The 15483-nt window shown below is 50.2% G+C and overlaps 1 protein-coding gene across 1 annotated transcript in view; it reads left to right on the top strand.

Annotated features, from left to right (window-relative positions):
* CRBN (cereblon) overlaps positions 1-15152 on the top strand; it is a 28970-nt gene extending 13818 nt beyond the window's left edge. Inside the window, exons 7-11 of the mRNA XM_061551740.1 lie at positions 244-328; positions 911-1026; positions 1238-1299; positions 6181-6312; positions 13956-15152. Coding sequence (XP_061407724.1) covers positions 244-328; positions 911-1026; positions 1238-1299; positions 6181-6312; positions 13956-14199 — 639 coding nt within the window. The 3' untranslated portion in view covers positions 14200-15152. The remainder of the gene's footprint in view (positions 1-243; positions 329-910; positions 1027-1237; positions 1300-6180; positions 6313-13955) is intronic.
* The last annotated feature ends 331 nt before the right edge of the window (positions 15153-15483 follow it).

Genomic DNA, 15483 nt, shown 5'->3' with positions numbered 1-15483 from the left:
CGAGCCTGTGGCTAGAATTGGAAGTTTTATGTGGTACACTGACTTGGCAGTCCGATTTGACGCATCCTAGTCTGGCTCAGATTCCTATTTGACTTTTTCACTGTTGACACGACGCACTGAGCCTAACTCTGCGCAGCGAGATTAGGCGGCGCCGCTTGGCCTGAGTGGCGCACACTCGTGCCACCCTGGTTGCTTTTCCCGCCCCGTACCTTGTGCCCCCTCGGTTGTCGTTCCTGTCGACAGGATACTCTGATGGAGAAGATAAAGCGGCATCTGCGCGAGTGGTACGGAAAGCTGAGGGAGAAAGCGCTGCCTGACAACGCCATAGGTATCGTAACGCTCTCTCTCACCTTTCCACCTTTTCGTTTCGCGGCCACAACCGTCCATCCGGGAGCGGTGGGACGTTCCGTGCAAGTGGTCGTGCCATTTTGGGCATGGGTGGAAAAAACCCGATTTTTCCAGCGGCAGGCATCGGCTTTTTTCTTTAATACAATTAAACCCGATTTTGGGGAATTAAAACCTGGTTTAAGGAATATGAAACTCTGATCCAAGGCTTAGGCTGCTTCCTCGTCGGTGCTGGTATCGTACTCGGGGGGGCCGTCGGGCACGGGGTAGTCGTAGAATGCGGCGGGCAGGTTGGTCTTGATGAACACGAGCTTCTCCACAATCGTGGGCGCCAGTGAGTTCCTTAGCTTGGAATGGATGAAGCCCATCGTTGAGAAGTTGGCGAAGTGCGGTTCTGCAATTAGAACCAATTAAACCAGATTTCTCCCAATCTCAGATGATCGGGTTTAATATAAAAAGACAATTAAACCCGATTGTAAAAACCCCGACTGTGCCACCCTTGATTTTGGGAGCGTTGCCCACGTGAACGCGTCGATGGCGTGACACGCCGTGTGTCCCCGCACAGACTTCTCCTACTGGGTGGCCTCGTGTCTACCCATAGACAACGACGTGCGCCTGAGCCTCCTCACCGTGAGCAGCGCCGTGCAGAGGCTGCGCTGCGAGCTCGACATCCTGGAGAAGGTGGGAGTGCGCGGCCCGCGGCGGCGGTGGCATTTGGTCGCTTCATCGCTCAGGCCTTCATGCGCGATGTCAAAATACCCACACACATAGACATATATATACTACGAAGTGAAAATGTGAATGCCATAGCGTCTGTACTTTGTTGAGGCCGTTGGTCCTGTTTGACGTTTGCGATAGTTTTGTAACGAGCGCTTCTCTTCGTGTGTTCCAGTGCACGTCGCTGTGCTGCAGGAACTGTGACATGGAAATCACCATGCGGGGCGAAATATTCAGGTAGTCATCGTCGTCGCGCACAGAACGGCACACAGGGAGACACACAGGGTGAGACACAGAGTGACACACAGGGTGAGACACAGAGTGACACACACAGAGTGACACGCAGAGTGACACGCAGAGTGACACACAGAGTGACACACAGAGTGACACGCAGGGTGACACGCAGAGTGACACACAGGGTGACACACAGGGTGACACACAGGGTGACACACAGGGTGACACACAGGGTGACACACAGAGTGACACACAGAGTGACACGCAGGGTGACACACCCTCCTCATCTCGTTTGCTTCTTGTGTTGCTGAATCGTGACAGTGTGCCCCAAAATGGCACAAATCGGAGCTCCAAAGAAAGCGCTGCAAATTGTGGGGGGGGGGGGGGGGGGGGTTCTTTTGTCAGTGGTTGTTTGACGGAGTCTCCGCTTCGAACTGGCAGTATGCTTGCTGACTGCTTCCTAACGTAATCGTTGTCCTTTTCACCATGCTGCACGGGGTCATTCCGTAATCGCGGAACATTCGAACGCTGCGGTGCCTTTATACGGGTACATTGAGAGCGATGAGGTGTGGTCATCAGAATTAATTGTGTTCAGTAAATTGGTCGCCTCAGGTTATAAAAGCATCTCCAGGAAAGCCTCGCTGAGTCTCAAGGCTCCTCTTTGCAGGGGTCCTGGATTAAGATGTTTGACCAATTACATTCAAGGTCACGTGTTTCTCAATCCTTGCACTCCCCTCTCATCTCATTTAATATTTATATTTAAGCGCCTTCATTCAAGGCGCTTGCCGTTGTTTAGAAAACAGTGACCGAATAGAATGATTCAGATGGCAGAGGCGTGCTACAAAGGTTGAGGAACGAGTGACCATGATAGAGGGAACTTTAGGGATCACGAAAGGGTAGGGGAGGGATGGGAAGGAGTGGAGGGACGAGGGGAGGGAAGAGGAAGAAAATGGGGAATAGAGAGGAGGTGGGGCCTTAAGAGAGGAATGGAAGCAGGTTAAGGAGGGGGACTGCTTCATGTACAGGGGCAGTGCTGAGTCTATGGGCATTGTTGAGTATATGGTGCAGTGTTGAGTATATGGGCAGTGTTGAGTCTATGGGCAGTGTTGAGTCTATGGGCAGTGTTGAGTCTATGGGCAGTGGTGAGTATATGGTGCAGTGGTGAGTCTATGGGAAGTGGTGAGTCTATGGGAAGTGGTGAGTCTATGGGCAGTGGTGAATCTATGGGAAGTGGTGAGTCTATGGGCAGTGGTGAGGCTATGGGCAGTGGTGAGTCTATGGGCAGTGGTGAGTCTGTGAGTCTATGGGCAGTGCTGAGTCTATGGGCAGTGCTGAGTCTATGGGCAGTGCTGAGTCTATGGGCAGTGCTGAGTCTATGGGCAGTGCTGAGTCTATGGGAAGTGTTGAGTCTATGGGCAGTGGTGAGTCTATGGGCAGTGCTGAGTCTATGGACAGTGCTGAGTCTATGAGCAGTGGTGAGTATATGGTGCAGTGTTGAGTCTATGGGAAGTGGTGAGTCTATGGGCAGTGGTGAGTATATGGGAAGTGTTGAGTCTATGGGAAGTGGTGAGTCTATGGGCAGTGGTGAGTACATGGGCAGTGTTGAGTCTATGGTGCAGTGGTGAGTCTATGGTGCAGTGGTGAGTCTATGGGAAGTGTTGAGTCTATGGGCAGTGTTGAATTTATGGTGCAGTGTTGAGTCTATGAACAGTGTTGAGTCTATGGGAAGTGTTGATGAGTCTATGGGAAGTGTTGATGAGTCTATGGGCAGTGTTGAGTCTATGGGCAGTGGTGAGTCTATGGGCAGTGTTGAGTCTATGGGCAGTGTTGAGTCTATGGGCAGTGGTGAGTCTATGGGCAGTGTTGAGTCTATGGGCAGTGTTGAGTCTATGGGCAGTGTTGAGTCTATGGGCAGTGTTGAGTCTATGGGCAGTGGTGAGTCTATGGGCAGTGGTGAGTCTATGGGCAGTGTTGAGTCTATGGGCAGTGTTGAGTCTATGGGCAGTGTTGTGTCTATGGGCAGTGCTGAGTCTATGGGCAGTGTTGAGTCTATGGGCAGTGTTGAGTCTATGGGCAGTGTTGTGTCTATGGGCAGTGTTGTGTCTATGGGCAGTGTTGTGTCTATGGGCAGTGTTGTGTCTATGGGCAGTGTTGTGTCTATGGGCAGTGTTGAGTCTATGGGCAGTGTTGAGTCTATGGGCAGTGTTGAGTCTATGGGCAGTGTTGAGTCTATGGGCAGTGTTGAGTCTATGGGCAGTGCTGCTCAATGCACAGGGGGAGTTTATTCCAGTGGAGGGCTGCAAGGAGGGAGAAGGATCGAAAACAAGATTGGGCACAGAGAGAAGGAAGGACAGAGAGAAGATTGGGAATGAAGAGGTGAGGTGGGGTGGAACGAGGCCCTGGAGAGATTTAAATACGAGCGTCAGGTATTAAACGGGAAGCCAGTGGAGTTATAGAGCATCTTGAGTGAAGATTAGATTCGACTTAAGTGTTAGTGGGGTTCATTTCTTGGCTTGTGAGAGGAAACCGGAGTGCCCACAGAAAACTGTCGGGTGTCTGGGCGCGGTGGCGCATCCTGTAATCCAGCACTTTGGAGATGGACTTGGTGGATCATTCGGACTCTCTTGCACTGTGAGGTGCCGATGGGTGCCAGGACGGCGGATGCGTTCCCCACCGCGCGTGAAGGTTTGAGCGTTATCTGCTCTTTACGTCTTTGCTTGTTGGCGTGCCTCAGGAATGGCGCCAGGTTGTTTTTCAACAGCGAGACCCGAGCCGTGCCGCTGACGTCACGCTCGCCCCCCCCCCCCCCCCCCCCGTGCTAGACTCGGACGCCTGCTGGCGCCTGCCAGGATGTGGCACCTCCCCGGTCACGGGAAAGGAGTTTCACAACATTTGTGTGCGATCCAGCAACCCTCGCAGCCTTCTCCACAGTGCTGCATTACAGGCAGCCACGTGCGTAGCCATCACCGCAGCACGGCTGTAATGCCAAACCATGATATTGGTCACTTCGCATTGTTTCTGAAAAGAAACGGCAGCACTTGCTGTGCAGCTTGCAGTAGCCAACATCCACCCTGAATGGGCGACAGGCATGCACGGCTACCGTGCACGCAGGGATTTAAGAGCGCATGAAGAGACGGTTGGATGTCGTGTAAATGAATAATTTAGGGGGCGGGGGAGGGGAATGGGGGGCTTTTCCTCCGCCGGATCTGGCCAAGAGATTAAAAACGAAAATGAATGCACGAGGCTTTGAAAGCCATTTGCAGTCACGCATGGAATGCGCTTGTAGAGATGAAAGCCTGAGACATGTCTTTAAAATTGCCGTGCATTAATAATTTTTCGTCCTGAATAAATAAATCTATGCTGTGGCCTAATTTGTCAAAGATCAAATATATTTAAGTACAATCGTTCAGTTTTCAATCAATGCCCATAGGTAAGAACTCGCAGCAATCTTAACTTTAAAAAAGCACAGTTTGCACGGAATATGATTCATTGCCTCCTTGAGCCTGAACCACCAATCTCATTACCATCGTTACCTGCGATTGTTGGACGTGCCTATTAGAGGGCGCGCACCGCACAGGGTCCTGTGCGTGACGCATTAATTCGTCGAGCGTGGCTCTTATTCCCGTGGTTGTTGAAGAGTGCTCGGTGCATGTGTGTGCCTCCAAGTCGATAAGCGTGCGTGTACGTGCGCTACGGCCTAAGGCACCCGGGTTCACAGCACGAGCTATCAAATCGGTTTGATCCAGTCCTGGGTGTCCGCTAGGCCTCTCCTGTCCCTTCTGTGCAAAAACTGCCGTGTTCCAAATTCTGCCTCGTGTTGAGATGCAATTTATATGAATGGTGCCGTATAAAAAACAAATAGTGTTATTCTTTGAGTTTTGCTCAGTTAAGTGAAGAATATAGTTTAAATGTTTGTTTTTTGTGTCGTCATTGGTAACTGTCCATTAAACTCGCTACAATTGAAACCCCAGATTTTAATCGCGGGTGGCTACCAAAGCCCGGATCTCAGCAGTGCCGCCTCGGTGCTCCGACGTGGGCACTGCACGGCCACCCAACACCATCTGTCCGCCACCACGTGTGAATGATGCACAGGTCCTTTTCAGAAGCACACGACAAATTGCAATTTAAATGCCGTGAACAAATCGTAACTAAAGGAGAACATTGGGGTGGACGGGAGGTGAGAGTGTGGGATTGGCGTCGCCGACAGTTCTGGGTGTGGATCCAAGCGGCTGCCCATCGTTAAAGGGGGTTCTCAAGCGGAGCGAGTCCACCGTCTCGGTGCCCGTCACCAGTCACTGCAATGTGAACCACCACGTTGAGTTGGTTCGGCACTTGTCTAGTTTCCAGTGCAATTTACACCACGGCCTCAAAGCCAACAACAGAGAAGTGCGCTACAAAATGTGTAACGGAGCGTAGGGGCACCTTGACTGGCGTATCTATGTACAACTAACTTACAAAACTTGCAGTGCTCCAATTGTGTTGAAACAATATAATTTCGTTTAACATGTAGGCTTTCGCGACCAATATTATCGATAGAGGTTTATTGGGTCAGATCGTGTAAATATGTGTCGTTAACCCACCACCACCACCCAACACTGTCCCAGGGGTGTTGCCAAGTCTGGGTTCGGAGTCCCTGCTGAGACTGCTACGGTGTGGCGAGGATGCGGTGCGACCCGCCCTTTGCCTTCTCACTTTAGTCGTCGGTCTCCCGACGACTAAAGTGAGAAGACCACACGCCCAGAGGAGGACCTTCTTGTGAAAGTCGCGAGACCCGGCGAGGCTTTCCTCCGTGGATGACGACGACGGCGTGGTCGTTAAACTGAGAGCGTGCCGCTGCTGCTGCCACCGCGGCTGATGCCACCGCTGCTGCTGTGTGTGTTGCAGCCTCTCGCAGTACGGCCCGATGGCGGCCTACGTGAACCCGCACGGCTACGTGCACGAGACGCTCACCGTGCACAAGGCGTCCAGCCTCAACCTCATCGGCCGCCCCTCCACCGAGTACAGCTGGTTCCCTGGGTACGCCGCTCGCTCACTCACTCACTCACACACATACTCACCCCTCCACCAAGTACAGCTGGTTCTTTGGGTACGCCGCTCGCTCACGCAGAGGAGTGAAGACATCTCGCCGCTGTCGTTCAAGCCGTCAACCCACACGCCGTCGCCGGGCGGGTGTTGACTGAACCCCCCGCCCGGGACAGGCGGGTGAGCGAGTCTGAGGGAGCGTAGGTGAGGGCAGCGGTGGAGATGCAGAGTGGCTGAGTGCAGAGTAGCTGAGTGCAGAGTAGCTGAGTGATTAGCTGAGTGCAGAGTGGCTGAGTGCAGAGTGGCTGAGTGCAGAGTGGCTGAGTGCGGAGCTGCTGAGTGCAGGATAAGTGAGGTGCAGAATAGATAAGAGCGGGGAGAAGTCAAGTGTATGTGACCGTACAGATAGTTGTAGGCGCGAGAACAGGTAAATTATCATTTAAGCAGGTGAATTGTTACAGCGTGTCGGTGCGAGTAATTTTTGAAGACACTACACATGTATCTGTCACGTAAAGCCTCCATTATATCCATGTCTCCGTGGGGTGAATTGCGATGGGGTCAGGAGGTAAGAGGCCTGGTGTGAGTCACGTGGCCACTGCTCCTGATTGTAGGCCTGGGCGGTGGAGAGCACATTCTGAGTGTGAGATCGATGTCTGGGTGATTTCAGCGAGACCGGGATGGAAACGGTGTTGCCCGTTCATCCCCTTATGCAGCAGCAGCAGCAATGGCATGCCAGCCGTGTGGCTGGGCAGCAGAGCGAGTGGCTCACAATCGACGGTTGTGAGTTCAAATCCTGGTTGAGGGTCGACTCGGTCCGTAAATTTTGATAAAAAATATTTCACATAGAAAATCCCTGAGAATAGAACATCTGGTTTGCAAGTGTGTCAATTTATTTCAGTTTTTGAATATGAAATCCAGCTCAAGTACATTTCCAATCGCCTGAGAATAAAAATGGTGACTTTTATTTTTTTTTTAAATCCTTTCTTATTTGCGTGGTCAAGGAACAGGAAATGACAGTGGTGAAAGGGAAGCGGAGAATGCATGAAGTTGGCCCCGATCGCTCGCCAGCATTACCTTCGTGACCACCGACAACACAATCGCAAATGAAACCCTGTGAAGGCAGATCTGGGAAGAAGGGCTCGTACTCTCTCGCACATTTAGCGGCCGATCACCGCTCTGGGACGCTGGATACCGAACCGTTTGCGGGCCACGGTATTCGGTGAATAAAATCAGGTGCCTATTGTGCGCAAAATTACGCAAAGTGCCTCATCCCGCGTGGTGGTGCGATATTGCAGGGAACCTGCTCGGCGGAGCCTCGAGAAAAATGACACTGGGTAGCCACAGGGGGTCCGGGCTTTATGGTTAATCAGGGAGAGTGACATTTGCCAAAAATTGCACGTCCAAGTTAATCTGTCGTGATTGCTGAGTAGGCTGTCGTGCGCATCACACGGGGCGTTGTTACCGAGCGGCCCGCATCCTGTGATTGATGGCGGCGTGGTAGAGATAAACTGCGTACTCCGGTCATATGGAAACGGGATTGGTGGATCACCTAGACATTTAATTAAAACATTCTCAGCAAGCAGCTTTATTCATTCCATTGAAATATGTTCTGTCTGTCAGTAACATATGGCAGTCTTTTAAACCTCCTTGATAATTTCTAGTCGGCATGTGCATGACCTCTCCCATCCGCTACGTACGTTGCTGTTGACATGATACCTCTATTACTTCATGGTAATTGTTCACGGCTTCGACGTGTTTTTAATTCGGGGCACACGGATCATAGTGTTGATGGTGACCATGCTCTGACAACTTGGGTAACATTTCTCCATCCTTTCGTAACACACTTTATCTTGAGCAACCCCTGGTAATTACATTCAGGTAATTGCAGATGAACAAAACTACGTGAACATGAACAGTTCTGGACAATTTTTTAAAAGTCACTTTAAGATGTAATTTTTTTTTTATACGTCACTTGTAAAATAGGGTCGAGGTGATGTTCAGTTAGAACATTGTTTCACCGAGCTTTGAGCTCACACTGCCCTGAGAATTCCGGTTTGAGCATCCCGGCAGCAATCTCAAGCGCGATGAGTTTATGGTCTCAGCCCGGTCACCCACTAAAAAAAGACCCATCACTTTAAGTTTGTCACTTAATTACGCCTACAATTAAAGCTTCCGTAATGAAAATAACATTGGTTTGGCTGTCATGTGAGGGATGATGTGCCGAGTGAGCCCTCACCGGGATTTAAACTTGCAACCTGTCAATCGTGAGCCGAGCCCTCCGCCACAGTCTCACTCGGTTGGGGCTCTTTGTGCGTGAAAACGCCCCCTGGGTGTGGTGGGGATACCAACATCGAGACAGAGTCGGTGGATCGCACAATAATGAGTTTAGCACAGAATTCCCACTTGCGGGGCAAGGAAGGGCCTGTAGAAGGCAGTACAGCAAGTAGGTTTGTGTCAGCTGTTGAGATTTTGACTGCTTCTGGGTACGATGAGCAGGTTTTCATATTCTTGGTTTTTTCGGTAAAGTCACGTAGAAGAGAAATAATAAAATAATAAAAATAAAACTATTAAATTCTCACAACGTTTCGATTGCAACACAAGCAATCATCATCAGGTCTGAAAACCACAGCAAGAAATTTTGAAAAAGTGGCGTTATTTTCTTAACGTTAGCACCACGGACAGCAACTGGCGGTTGTTCAGACGGATGAGTCCATCTATGCACGGAACGGGGGAGAGGGGGAGAGAAAGAGAATGGAATGTGGTCTGAAAGTCACCGTAAGCGTGAACACAATCAATTAAGACCCGAAATGGTTTATCAAATCCTTCCAATGATTGCTCAGCCAGAATCCATCTTCTCGGTTGAAATTGTCTCTGTGTTTGTATATGTGGATAGCCTCATGAACGAATCTCTCATGGTAGCCAGATGGCTTGCAGAGAACCTCTGTCTTGGAGAAGTCAATGTCCTGTGAGCCCACTGAATTGTAACAGTGGTCTGCCACAGCTGAGGAGGCTTTGTGGATGTCCGTGATATTGCCCGCGAATTGGCGGTGCGGGCAGCGTGGAGTTTTATGACCCCCCCACGGTCTGACTGTAGCGACCGCCGTCACACTGCGGACTATTCGCCGTGTGAATGGTGCAATGCTGCAAAAGTCTTTGATACAAAATTATATGAAACTATAATTACGTTTGGTGATGAAATCATTTTTTTAGTTAAAATGTCAGTGACTGAACACAAACGTGAGTAATACTATAATTGTCATAAATTAAGATGTTATTCATGCACATGCTTTTAAGTTAAAAGATGTTCACAATTTAGGAACACGGTTATTTTAATAAGTGCAATAATAAATATATAATCCTTAAGCAAATATAATGTCCATTGTGCTTTGGGTATTACATAATTTAATGAAGCCAGCAAAATAAATCCTTTGCTAAAGCCATTTACCATAGCGGTTTAATATTAATATATGTATTCTCAGTTGCATCAAGAGATGCTCTTAATTGTACTTAAATAGCCACGTGCGTGGGCATATCTGTGTGTTTGTGTGTATCCGCTTGTCTGTGAGCTTTTCTTCCTTGGTCAATTCCACATGATGGTTTCTTTCGCATAGAAAACACAAAGCAGCTGCGACTCATTGGGTGGCTTTGTTTTGGACGTCTCGAGTCCCAGCGATTCCCACCGAATTCTAAACACAGCAGACCCTGCTGCGGTGGCGAGTAACGGAAAGCGCTCTGGACTTGCGATCCAGAGGTCCGCCGGTTCGTTCCCGTGGCGATGGTCAAAACAACGGCGCCTGTACCCTAAATCCCGCCCCGCCTCTGTCCACCCAGAAGTTTAAATGGGTTCACCGCAGTTAGTCGATCGGCAGGTCGCGCGTGATGGGGTAGAGTATGGGTGACTCCCACCTATTCCCAGATGTCTGGCCAGCGTGGAAGAGGAGGCCAAGTTTATCCTGTAGAGGGCCTCTCTAGTGCTTCCGCTAGTGGAGGCCATTCTGCCGGCAGTGCCGTGAGTAAGAAGATGCAGGGCTGCACCTTTATCTTTTTCACTATTACCTTTTGAAACATACTTTTCGTGTAACTTTTTGTTTACGATGCAACAGTTTTCACACGAGGACACGGATTGGTAGTTGTCGCTGTAGAGCAGGGTTGGCCAACCTATAACAGACCCAAAAAGTAGCCGTGACTTCTGCAAAGAGCCTAGTGTATATATAAGCGTATATATACGAGTTCTCAGGCACAGCACGGGAGACATTCATTATGCTTTGCTACTGTGACGGTATGTTCTACATTATGCCCCTTCGATAGAGCCGCGTGTGGTGGATTAAAGAGTTTCACGCGACTCGGGAGATGCCGTTTGACGACCGCCGCGATAGAGGGACGGGAACCGTCTCCTGCATGTAACTAAGAGAGTATTTGGCTGCTATACATTTCCACGCGATAATCCACTTAATTAGGCTATCATTTGTGATAGCCAGGTCGCTTCTGAAACATAACTACGAAGCTCAGCGGGCCTTACCTGGTAGAATTAAACATGGTTGAGTAGAGAGACGTCACTGCGAGCGTGCTGACCGTGAGGCCACCGCCCGCTGCACCGCCATGCACCCGTTGTGACATTTCTCAAACACACAACGCGTGCGGGCGGGAGAAATGTCTCCGCCGTCCCTACTGATCAGCAGAGCATCTCGGGCAAAGTGCACAGTGAGGTATGACGCCCTCGTGTGCGCTCAACAGACTTTCCGGACAAACAAAAGCAAAACCAGGCTGGGTATTTTTAGTTTGACTCAAAAAAAGGTCAAAAGTGATTTCCTGCTCAAATTAACATTGCGGTGGTGTTCGTCTCCTGCGTACAGCCCCGAGCCACTGGTGTAAATTCCACATTCCTATGGCGGGGGTGACTATCCTTAGGCCAACCACTGTTGACTTCCCCATGGACTACTGATACTTATTTTATCGATCTTGGTGGGACGATGTACTTACTCAACCCCCACCAACCACGATTTGAACTCTCAACCACTGAGCCACCCGACCAGGCGTATTCACGTCAACCCCCCCTCTCGCACACTTTGCTTTTCCAGAAAATCTTCATTGAGTCTCCAGACTGTTTTCGTGGGAGGTCACGCATTAGGATGTTAAACACATTCCTGTTTCTCGTGAGTGTCTTGTACATGGATACAACCCGAGCACTTGGAGACAAAGCCTGGATTTGAGAAATAATGTAAAAACATATTAACAGGTCAGTCGGTGACCATTTTGCTGTACTTCCATCCACGAGCCGATTTAGAAATCTCACGGCACAGAATGACATCTGTGAGATTGACCAACCCTCTCTAACATCATCATCAACCATTGTCTATCCACTGCTGAATGAAGCCCACCCCATATACTGCCAGCATCTCTCACGGTTCTGCAATGCCGCAAATCCATCTCAACCGACACGTGATTGCATCTTGCTGCTCCTGCTCTGCACTGGGCCTCCTCTTGAGTGCTCTCTCTCATTTTCTGTCAACATCAAATTTGAATTGGCTCATGCTGTTTGTGTATATCATTATTTTTCCATTGCAGCTTTTTAAAATTATTTTCTAACCTTACGCCTTGCCTGACTCCCCGTTGCGTTTTGCTGCTTTCTTCATGCAGTCTAAATTTATTGGTTCATTTTTACATATTTATAAGTGCATCTAGGCACGAGCAGTACTTGTGCGAACAGCCTGTAAAGCTAAAAAAGGGATGATGTACAAGATAATAATGGATGTTTTTGGGATAACAAAAATGTGTTTTTTGAATGACAAATTAAATTAATTCACTTCAATGTTTATTTGTTACACGGATAATCCCGTGTAGCCAGTTACCCAGCTATAGTTAGCAAGGGAGATCCATGAGGCACCGGCACAGACCGAATTCACGTTCACCATCATAATAACTCTACACAAGGGCGTCCGACTTGTTTAGATGTAGAAGATGAGCCTTGGTCGGTGATGTCACAGACCAGAGGCAGTTGCGGGGTTACCACGTGAGTGGTGAGCGCCTCCCCGCCCCGCGTGACGGCGGTGAGCGTGCGTCACAGTGCCTGGCGTCTCTCCCGGAGGGAGCTGCGGTACAGATCGGTCGTACAAAACTCGGAGGACTCAAGAAGTCACAAATGTGACGCACGTGAGAACCCAGGAATGTTTTATGCAGCTCTGCACTCTTTAAGGGAAAGCAATTTGTACAAAAAATTGGTTTTCATTGCACAATTTGTGAAAATTGTGTTACCACCACTGAACAGCAATCTCAGGGGTCCTTTAGAATAATGGCCAAAAGATGGGGAGTGCTTTGGGATGGAGGATTTTAATTCTTTGCATGACCAATCATCCATGACATTCACCCGCTCTCGGTTAAGTACGCATTGAAAGCCCTGACGTTCATTACACGTTGTGGAGGATTCGGTGAATTTAAAAGCGGGGTATGTTTTGTTGAGTGCAGCTGCTAATTTTGTGATTGTTCCGGTTCAAAATGTAGAGTGTAGTGGGTGTCTCCCGATATTACAGAATTATAATTGGTCAACAGTTTGAGCTGCACACTTGAAATGTTGGTGACGTAATTCATTTTTAAAAATGTCGTGCTTAAAGCTCAACTCATCTTTGACAGCACCTAGCATAAGGATTCTGCATCGTCACTACCCAAGATGCGGGAACTTTCCCAAATTGTCATTGTGGACACGTGCTGGTTTAGAGTGATGAGACTTGTGCGATAAACATCTCCCTACGACCACGATCGTGTGCATGTAGTTGTATTGTCCTTTCTCAAACTCTTTTCTACCGTCCGTTCATAGCGGATGATGCATCTGGAGCAGAGTCCGGCAACCTGTGTCTCGAGCCGCATGCGGTGGCTCTTGAAGGACCGCTGCTGCTTCTTGATGTTTATTTATCAAAGGACCATCACATTGCATTATGGCTCCTGGAATTTTTTGTTTTTTACCGAATTTGAAAAATAATTGTCTTGTTATTTTGGTTGCTGACTCCTGATGGTGACGTACCCTGTGTATGTATCACACTGAGCCAGCACCACTGAAAACCTGGGTTCAAATCCAGGTCTAAACCACACGTAGCTAAACTGGTTTCTTCAGTGCACTCATTTAATGGACACAAAAAAAACTATATTATTAAATTAAGTTTTCACTTAATTTAGCTTAAACAGCCTCCCGAGAATATAAACATCTAAGTGTTTATCATGCCAGATGAAGGCCTCAAGCCGTCGCCACTTCTCACAGTTGTGCGATGCTACAATCCACCCACCATGGGCACAGGAGTGAATCTCATCGCTCCAGCTCCCCGGTACGCGTACCCTGACAGGTTCCTTCGCTTGGCTGCAAACTCGGTCAGCACTCTTGACCATGGGCCCCCTTCCCTTGTAGCCACGTGCGTTGTCCCCCCCCTCCCCACACCTTCCTTCACGATGTAACCTGCGAATGTCTTTGTTGCTCGTGTTCCTCGTTCTGCATCTCGATGTAATTCCAAGCGTTTTTATGCTAATATATGTTACTGTTCCTAAGGATTGCGAGTCATGGTTTTGATAAGGATCACAGGTCATACTGCTGCTGGTAGAAATAATGACGCTGCTGCTAATGCTGCTGCTGGTGATGATGGTCCTCTCGGCAGGTATGCCTGGACGATTGCTCAGTGCCGCGACTGCGGTAGCCACATGGGCTGGAAGTTCACGGCGACGCGCAAGGACATGTTGCCCGCAAAGTTCTGGGGGCTGACCCGCTCGGCGCTGAGTCCTCGCCTGCCCACCGTGGGCGGAGACGACGACGACGACGCCGCCGCCGCCGCCGCCAGGAGGGCAGAGGCGCGGCAGGGGACGGGAGACAGAGCCGCGGAGACGTGGAGACCCACGCTGTGAATGGAGCGCCCGGAACATCCGCCCCGCTCGCCACGACTACCACCCCCGCCGCTTTGGGCCTGGGCTGCGCGAGTAAGGCGGCCGTGCAGCCCAGACTCCTCGGCGGTCGGAAAACTCGAGCGATCCTGCCCAGATTCGTAATTGTCCCGTGAGGAGGTTCAACCTCGGGTTGCCGCCTGTGTGGGTGTTTGGGCCGGACAAAACCTGTAGTTGGCATCTGTGTCCGGGTGGCAGGAACCGATTTGTACCACCTCCCAAGTCTCTCTCTCCCTGCACGAGAGCGAGCGAATGCCGTGCGGCACGTTAACTCGCCGAAATTGTTATCGTGGTGAACGTCGAGTTTTCCGCACAGTTGTGACAGCCCTCGGCTGGTGAAGAGAGAGATGTCCCGTTTTGGTGTGTGGTGGAACAAGTGACAGCCCTAGGCTGGTGGAGAGAGAGATGTCCTAGTTTGGTGTGCGGTGGGACAGGTGGCAGCCCGAGGTGAAGCTCAAGGAATGGCTGCCCGCTAACATTAGCGCGCACAAGACGCGTCTTGGTTAGGGACGTGTAGGTCTACGATAGGAACGTCAAAGCCCCTGTTCATAACAGAATATATATTTTTTCACATTAATTTTTGCTGGTTATTTGTATCCGCTTTTGCCAAATTTCAAACCTCGACCAAGTTTGGAATGGCGACGCCCATAGCTCCTCCTCCCATCACCGTGGTGCGAGTCGCGATTGCGGACGCGGAGCTTCAGCGTTCGAATCTCTTGGTTTTTTCTGGGGTCGAACCGTCGACCCCCCCCCCCCCCCCCGTGCATCCCACGCAGACCCCGCGGGGGTTGTGGAGCCACCGTAGACGTTGACGAAATCTGGGTGGGATCGTTCTCGTTCACTGCCATGAATTCAAGACGTAAGCACGGATGCGCATGTGCAGTCAGCACAGCCTCGCTGGTCCTGATTTTGGAGTATCATTGTGTAATAAAGGACTCGACCACGATGTCTGGCTTGGTGTCCTTTATTCGGTTCTTCTCTCTTAACCCGCACGGCTGTCCTTCTATAAGACTCTATACTGACACTGATACTGCTCTCCTGCAGTTTCTCCCCTCGTCGTTCTCTCAGCCTCTCTCTCCTCTCGTCGCTCTCGTAGCCTCTCCCTCACACACAGCCTCGCCGGCTGTGTTCCCCGCAGCTCCTCGTCCGCCTTCTCTCCAGCCGCCCCACCGCTGTCTTCTCTCGCAGCTCCGCTGGCTGCTCCCTTAGCTGGCCACCGCTGGCCGCCGCTGCCACCCCTTGGCTTTG

The sequence above is a fragment of the Lethenteron reissneri genome, chromosome 15 (genome assembly GCF_015708825.2).
Source record: "Lethenteron reissneri isolate LAM-NWPU_2019-01 chromosome 15, ASM1570882v1, whole genome shotgun sequence".
Taxonomy (NCBI): Eukaryota; Metazoa; Chordata; class Hyperoartia; order Petromyzontiformes; family Petromyzontidae; genus Lethenteron; species Lethenteron reissneri.
This window is presented reverse-complemented; position numbering and strand designations above follow the sequence as displayed.